The 8,607-nt window shown below is 40.8% G+C and overlaps 1 protein-coding gene across 1 annotated transcript; it reads right to left on the bottom strand.

Annotated features, from left to right (window-relative positions):
• Positions 1 to 2,329: 2,329 nt before the first annotated feature.
• Positions 2,330 to 3,510, bottom strand: LOC105966651 (protein EXORDIUM-like 2). The gene has a single exon (XM_012991244.2). It carries the CDS (start codon positions 3,451 to 3,453, stop codon positions 2,527 to 2,529), a length of 927 nt encoding a protein of 308 aa, XP_012846698.2. The 5' UTR covers positions 3,454 to 3,510; the 3' UTR covers positions 2,330 to 2,526.
• Between the last annotated feature and the right edge of the window lie 5,097 nt (positions 3,511 to 8,607).

The following is an 8,607-nucleotide window of genomic DNA, read 5'->3' as shown; positions in this document are numbered from 1 at the left end:
ATTTATGGTTATTGAATATTTTCTTTAAACTAACTATATTAATTAAATATAATCATCTTAAATAGGTAAGAAATCAAATTCCATATCATAAAATGTATATTCTCATTTTAGCAAATTTTAAAATAACTAAAACAAACACAGGTTTTTTTTTGTCTTTTTTTTTGTATATTAATAATAAAATTACAAATTTCATAATATATTATCAATATGTTAATTTGAAAACGAATTTTAATGCATTATTAAACAATATTAATATATTTTTTTAATAATTCTTTTTATTGAATGGATATTCGAATATTCCAGAATATTGAAAATTAAAAAAAAAAAAAAAAAACAATTGTATTGCTTTATTTTAATATTTGAATATTAAAAAAATGTTTTTTTTTCTGAAAATTATTTGAATATTCGTAAAAAAATTGAGTGTACTGAATTTTTTTTAAAAGACTACCAATAAATATATTTTGAAATACTGGAAATGTAAATAAGATTTTTTTTATTTCGAATTTATAAAATATTAATTTTGGAAATAATATATATACACGTGGTAATTGTTTAAATGAGTGTATAAATGTTAAATAGGAAATAACTTAAATACATACCAAAATAAAATTGACAACTCACCAATTGATGAATCCACCTCATCAATTGAACTCCAACTAAGCAATTTTGATAAATGACATCATCATTTGCCACATGTGAATCATTGAGGGCATAGATCATCTTTTTATATTATATATAGATATAGGTATAGATATGTTAATTAGTTTAGTGAAGGACAACTTATGAATTTGTACAAAAAATAAGTAAAAGAAGACGAAAGGGATAATATAAGAAATATATTTAATTTGATGGGGAAATAAGATATTTTGAGGGTGTAAATAACAAGCCTCTTTAAAAATACCTAAAATATAATTATTATTCGAGCCCATTCTTTTTGTTATCATCACTTTGCCTTCGTTTTTTTCTCTTAGACTGCATTTTCGTTTTAAATTTTTTATCTTATAATTCAAACTTCTAAATCTCCAAATCCCTATTAACGAGAAGGATTATTTTTTGAATTAACGAAGAGTACTGAGAAAAATAGTAGGTAGTTTAAAGTATAGAGTTGGGCATTAGCCGGGCTGATAATTATGGTAATTATTGGCTAATTACCAATCCAACCCGACCAACAAATTTTGCTGAATATTAAATCATTATTGGTCTGACCATCTAGGTGAATTAGATCTCTTGACTATCCACTAAGGCCCTGTTTGGTTGGCAACATAAGATTAGTCAAAATAAAATTAAATAATCTAATGAGACCCAATTATTTTATCGGACCTTGAAACATCCAATCAAAAAAAAACTTATTAGAAGGCAAGATAAGCCATGATAATATAATTTTGGCGGGTCAACCCGACAATTTATTGGGATACCAAACATCAACTTAAGTCCAACTATTTAGTTAATCATGACTTATCTTAACAACAAAACTGGGACCTAAGTACATATATCTATATAGATGTATCATGTATGTGTTATTATGTGTATTCACTACAAGAAAATGTAAAATAGGCAACGATTTCTATATCGACGAAATTAATTTCGTTGCCAATGGTTATATTTTAGCAACGAAATATAGTATTTGTTGCCGAAGATTAACATTTTTGTAACAAGATATTTTTGTTGCCTTTGAATCTCATAGGCAACGAAATATATTGTTGTGAATAGTATTATATATATTTCTCAACGAATTTCATGTAAGACAACAACTTGTTTTGTTGCAAAAGAGTATTTCTTTTTGCTACGATATAAAATTGTAGTAAATACATTTACAACGGCAACAAATTTATTTTGTCACTAGTATGTGACGAAAGACGACAAAATCTTTTGTTGTAAATGCTCCAAGAGATTTGACAACAAAATATAATCGTTGCCAATTTAAATTGTTGGGTTGGGTCGATCAATGTGGGTCGGAGGGTCGGATGGATGTGGGTTGGGTTGGGTCGATCGATGTGGGCAACGAATGTATTGGCAACGGAACAAATTCGTTTTGGATTTGGCAACGAAATTTTGCTCTTCCAACAACAAAATATTTCGTTGTCAAATATAAAATTTCTTGTAGTGATTAAATCGATAATGTAAAACTACATAGTGTACTTTATTAGGTGTAGGTACTAAAAAGAACAAGGGTCCTCTATGCTGTACGAAAGAAAATAAAAGTTTTATTGACTGTATGTGAAAATAAGGTTACAGAAAACAAAGCATGCTCAACAACTTAAAGTTACACATATTGAAAACAATATTCCCAAGCAATCAACTTAATTTGTGGCCAACTCGATCTGAAAACTTCAACGAATCATAGGTACGTTTATTTTACATTATCCTAATTCTACTTTTCTCTCGTGTAACATAAATTCATATAAAATGTTTACATGTATAATCTTCAACGTACAGAAACAACCAGAAAATATTAAATTAACAAATCCAAATTGTAGAGCCACATCGTGCACTGCACGCACAATATTTTATTCGATTATATTAATTTCACACGAGTGTCTTGCACGTGGACGTGGCTGGGTCCCACATAGCCGGCAGCAGATACCTGCGCCCGTTAGCACCCTGCGCATTGTAGCTAGCCCCGCTCGTCTTGTCAACCACCACCTTACCCGGGTAACCCGGGAACGCACCCGACCCGAATATCCCTAAGCAGGCAGTAACCGCCTCCAACCCAGCGGTACTATCCGCACCCTGATAGTACCCACCGTCAAACGGGTTGGTAACGGTTCCCGCCAAAACAGTGGCTAGATTGATCACCATGCCGTCAATCCCGACGTCTCCGTTGGGGGCTACTAACGGCGGAGTCTGCGGCCCCACAACCGGCTTATAGAACGGCCACGCGCACTGCCCCGGGCACTGCTTCCCGGAGTTGCCAACCCACGCGTAGGCGTACTTGTCGTCGGGTTTCTTGCCACTAGTGTACCCGTGGGTGCCGCACGTGTTCATGCAGAAGTCCTCAACCGCCACGTCAGCCGACGTCAGGACGACGTTGACTGCGCTGGGTCCCAGTCCAGCCTTGGTAGCCAAGGCTGTGATCTGGGCGTCCTTGAGAGATTTCCCAAGGGAGTACTTCTCATCGTCGACTTGCTTGCCGAGTAGGATATTCGACGGGCCGCCTTTGTAGGTGGCGGTGGTGCTCCACCACGACGCGACGGAGGGGGGCGCCGGGGGGCGGCGAGGGCTCAGTGATTGGAGGAAGTCGACGAGAATCGACTTCTGCGGTGAGGTGAACTTGCCGTACCAAATTAAATTAACGGTGACGTTGCCTTTGAGAAGCTTGCCGTTGTGGTATTTGAGGACGATGGGGTTCGGCTTGATAAGCGCGAGAAGTCTTGGAGTTGCCGAACATAAATTATTGTTTGTGGTTGAGAACAATAACAGCACGAGAAGAAAGGCGAGCACGATTGAATTCATTTTTGGGAGTTATTAACTACGTACGATGATAATTAATTCAATTCAAAGAAAGCACACAAGTATATATTGTTGAGAGGTAACGAACATAATATATATATGTTGGCGGAGAGCGCGTGGACAGCTGGGAATATAGAGATTGTGACGTGCATGTATGTAATGTAATTGACGCGTGGGTTTGACTGACCTATAAATCTTTAGAATTAGAAGCTAAAGAGAAAAACAGTGGGGAGGTATATATGGTATATATATATATATACATATACTGCAGTGGTATTCAAGATTGTAAAATAAACGTGCATGGACGTTTGAGGGGCGTTATCTAAAACTGAAAGCACTGCTAAATCTTACCAAAGTGTGTCAGCAAACGGTTAAACATTTGCGAGTTACTTGCATGCACCCCCTGTAAAATGTCTAATTCGGGAAAAAGTCCCTATGTGAAAACAATTAGCATTAACCCCTGTTATGGGTTTTATTTGTATTATATTATTTATATTTAGGGGTAGTTAAAAATAATATCAAAATTTTCTTACTTTAATACCACCAAAATAAAAATTAGATAATGACATAAATACCTTTAATGAAAATCAATACCACAAAAACATTAAAAATCTCTGATATGCCTAATTGGGCCAGCCCAATGGGCCTACAATTTCTTTACCTACTGGGCTACGAGCCCAATATCGAAGATCAATATCACCGAGGCCCAAACACCTTCAAGTAAGGCTTGGGCCCAACAAAGCAAACCCAACCCAATAAACGACATATAAATATAGGTTTTACTCATTTTATTAAGGTACGTCCTATTATTGAGTAATACTACAAAATGTATATTCTCTGGACTATTTCTATGATCAGCACGTCTGACTTGAGCGTCGGAGGGGTTTCCGCCGGATCAACCCCCGGCGTAGTTCACGTGTGTTCATTTCGCAGGTACCTCAGGATCATCAAGTTGTCAAGCTACTGATCTGCTTTGCTCTCCCAGTTCGTTTTCTACACTACCCTAGGTGAGCTATATTTTAGCATCATCATTTTGGCGCCGTCTGTGGGAACGATGCAAACCAGATCACGTAGCCAACAAGATCCTCCTGAGGCGTCTGCACGGAGAAAAAAATGACACAGCTAACGACCTCCCACCTCGTGGAGGCTCTGGCTTGCCACCTCCTCCACGTCCCTTGGATCCGCCTCGCGAGGTTCAGGTGATCCCCCCTCGGGACCCACCACTCGCCGATCCACCACTCCCTGCTCCTCGAATGGTTCAAATAACCGAGGATGCGTTCCAACGCATGATAGCAGAAGCTTCAACTCGCGCTCCCACATAGGCCGTGACCCAATATATCTCCACGATGGGAGCAAATTCTCCCAACGCGATACCAACACCTGCTCCACATGTGGAGCCACCTATGGCACCGCCGCCATCGACTCCCTGGGGGCTTATATCTGCCCCCAAAATATTTCACTCGCCAAGGGTTATCGACTCCCTGGGGCTTACATCTGCCCCCAAAATATTTCGATTGCCAAGGGTTATCGACTCCCTGGGGGCTTACATCGCCCCCAAAATATTTCGTTCGCCAAGGGTTATCGACTCCCTGGGGGCTTACATCTGCTCCCAAAAAATTTCGCTCGCCAAGGGTTATCGACTCCCTGGGGTTTATAGAGCCCCCAAAACATTTCGATCGTCAAGGGTTATTGACTCTCTGGGGGTTTATTATGCCTCCAAAATATTTTGTTCGCCAAGGATTATTGACTCCTTGGGGTTTATAGTGCCCCCAAAACAAAATGAAAAATTATCCCAAAGAGTAGACATAAAAAAAAAAAAAAAAAGGTTTGAGAGAGCGCGGGAACAGTACACGCGCGCGTTAGAAGGAAAAAAGAGAAGGAAAAAGAGAGAAGAAGAAGAAAAAGGAAAAGAGAAGAAGAATAAAAAAATAAATAGAATAGAAGGGAAAGAACAAACGCGCTCACAGCACGCGCAAATCCCAGAACGCGCGCCTCGGGCCGCGCGAATATGAAGTATAAAAAAAAAAAAAAAAAAAAAAAAAAAAAAAAAAAGAAAAAAGAAAAAATAGAAACGCGCGGGCAGCAGAGCGCGTGGAAGACACGCGCCAATCGCGCGGCCTTGATCCACGCGTGCAACAAAAAAAAAAAAAAAAAAAAAAAAAAATAGAAAAGAAAATGAGAGAGTTAAGGGAGGGTGAGCAGCATGTGGACGTCACATCACACTCCTCAATCATGCTGCACTCTCTCTCTCCTACATTGAGCGCGCGCTTCCCCATAAAGAGCTCATCACTCTCTCTCCTAGCAGTAAATGCGGCCAACTTTCCATAGGCTGCCACCGCGCGCGATCCCAAGGCACCGCGCGTTCCAATGTGCGCGCGCACGTTCTTCCAAGCGCGCCGTCTCCTATTTTGGAGCGCGCGCAACTCTCGCTATTCTCTGCCAAATTGCACGCGGATTTCACCTCGCTCCACCAAATTGCGCGAGCTTTCCAACGCGCCCCACCAAATCGCGTACACTCTCAAACGGATAAATAAAAATTATTATTTCTCCACACCACGCCAACGACTAACGGTACACTATGACACCGATGTACTCTCAACACGATCCGGTATCATTTTCGACTTGACTCCCACATCGAATCGAGAGTGGGAGCTTGCAAGACTCCCACGAGGAGATAACTCGCTAGGACATATAACCCGTTGCGAGGCAACTCCCACGAGGAGCCAACTCCCTCGGGTCTACGAAACCACAGCGAGATAACTCCCACGAGGAGACCACTCGCTCCGTTCTACAACCCGTTGCGAGGCAACTCCCACGAGGAGCCAACTCGCTTGGTACCACCCGCAGCGAGACACCTCCCACGAGGAGCCAACTCGCTCGGCACTACAAATCCGTTGCAAGGCAACTCCCACGTGCAACCACCTCGCTCGATAATAAGACTCGCTGCGAAACAACTCCCACAAGGAGACAACTCGCTCAGAGCAACCTCAATCCACACGCGCCTAAATCGCGCATCATCCAATGCTCCTACAACTTCGCTCAAGACAACTCTCTCGAAGAGCCAACTCGCTCGATACTACAACCCGCAGCGAGACAACTCCCACGAGGAGCCAACTCGCTCGACACTACAAAGTCGTTGCAAGACAACTCTCACGTGCAACCACCTCGCTCGATAATATTACTCACCGCGAGACAACTCCCATGAGGAGACAACTCGCCCGAAATTCACCATATAATCGCAAGCTCAAGTTAGCACGATTAGAACCCTAGAAACACTTAGAGATATTATGAGAATCTATATAGCCTGGCCAGCTTGATTACTCAAATTTATCTACTTGTTTTCGATGGGTCATTCATTAAAACGTGGCCACGGTCCAAACATACTTAAGACCCACGAGGTCTAACAAGGGGCACGACCCCCATATAAAAAAAAATCTTGAGAGTCTGATCCCCTCCTCAAGTACATCATGCGCAAGGCTATATGTAAACACATACAAGCAACGCGTCAAAACATTGAAAATGTCGAAAAATAACAACTCCCATGAGGAGAATACTAGCTCCGTGCTACTACATTATCGTGAGACAACTTCCACGAGGACGTAACTTGATCAACTCGATTACCCCAGAGACAACTCCCACGAGGAGATTACTTGATCCGTGCTACTACATTATCGCGAGACAACTCCCACGAGGAGATAACTCGATCAACACTATTACCCCGCGACAAGAGAACTCCCACGAGGAGATAATTCGCTACTACATCGTCGCGGGACAAAACCGACGACTCAATTAACTTATATCGCGGTAACTTTGTCGCGCTATGCGCCAACGCGCATTCACACCCCTCCGACACACGCTCCAACGCGTTTTCGCATACCATTAGGCCATACGCCAACGATCGACTTCTACAATTTTTACTCTCGACACGATCCGAGACCCATCACAACATGGCCCCCACATCGACTCGAGAGTGGGGGGCTTAATGATATGCCTAATTGGGCCAGCCCAATGGGCCTACAATTTCTTTACCTACTGGGCTACGAGCCCAATATCGAAGATCAATATCACCGAGGCCCAAACACCTTCAAGTAAGGCTTGGGCCCAACAAAGCAAACCCAACCCAATAAACGACATATAAATAGAGGTTTTACTCATTTTATTAAGGTACGTCCTATTATTGAGTAATACTACAAAATGTATATTCTCTGGACTATTTCTATGATCAGCACGTCTGACTTGAGCGTCGGAGGGGTTTCCGCCGGATCAACCCCCGGCGTAGTTCACGTGTGTTCATTTCGCAGGTACCTCAGGATCATCAAGTTGTCAAGCTACTGATCTGCTTTGCTCTCCCAGTTCGTTTTCTACACTACCCTAGGTGAGCTATATTTTAGCATCATCAATCTCATTTTTCTTTCGTCAATACCAAACACACATAAACCCTCAAACCCTTCTTCTTCACAGACCCCTCAACCTCCTCCTTCTTTTTACAACAATCCCTCCTAAAAAATTCAAAAGTAAAGCAATCAAAACCTCATACGACTTACGAAATGGAGTCAAATGACAACAAATTGGTAGTTTACGACCAAGGAGAAACCATTAAGGTATGCATCCATGTCTTTATTTAGCTTCAAAGTCGATTTTGAAGTTCTTTTTTTTAAACCCGCCTACAATTTATGACATATACAGGTCAATTTTTTTGTCAATTTTCAACAATACCAACTTGTCGGAAAAAGAAAAAAGAGAAGAAAAAAAAAAGGATTTTGACACCACCATGTTGAAATTTCTCCAAATTCCGGCATGTATGTGTCGAAAAACAACTGTTGCTTTATAAAAAAAATTAAGCAGTGATTTTTTGACACATACATGTCGATTTTTTGCGAAATTTCGACATGTTGGTGTCGAAAATTGACAAAAAAATCGACATGTATGTGTCAAAAATTGTCGACGGGGTTCCAAAAAAAAACTTCAAAATCGACTTTCAAGCTCAAAAAAGACATGGATGCATACTTTAATGGGTTCTCCTACCACGTCAACTACCATTTTGATGTCTTGTGACTCAATTTTATAAGGTTTGTGAGGTTTTAAATTTTGAGATTTTCTTGGAGGGTTTGTAAGAAGATGAAGAAGAAGAGAGGGTTTACTGAGTTTGGGTTTGGG

The sequence above is a fragment of the Erythranthe guttata genome, chromosome 3 (genome assembly GCF_056151865.1).
Source record: "Erythranthe guttata isolate IM_541 chromosome 3, IM_541, whole genome shotgun sequence".
Classification (NCBI taxonomy): domain Eukaryota; kingdom Viridiplantae; phylum Streptophyta; class Magnoliopsida; order Lamiales; family Phrymaceae; genus Erythranthe; species Erythranthe guttata.
Note: the sequence above shows the minus strand (reverse complement) of the source record. Positions and strands in the feature narration are given on the sequence as shown.

Coding starts and splice junctions, on each gene's coding strand:
- LOC105966651 (XM_012991244.2), bottom strand. CDS start 3,453: ATGAATTCAATCGTGCTCGCCTTTCTTCTCGTGCTGTTATTGTTCTCA.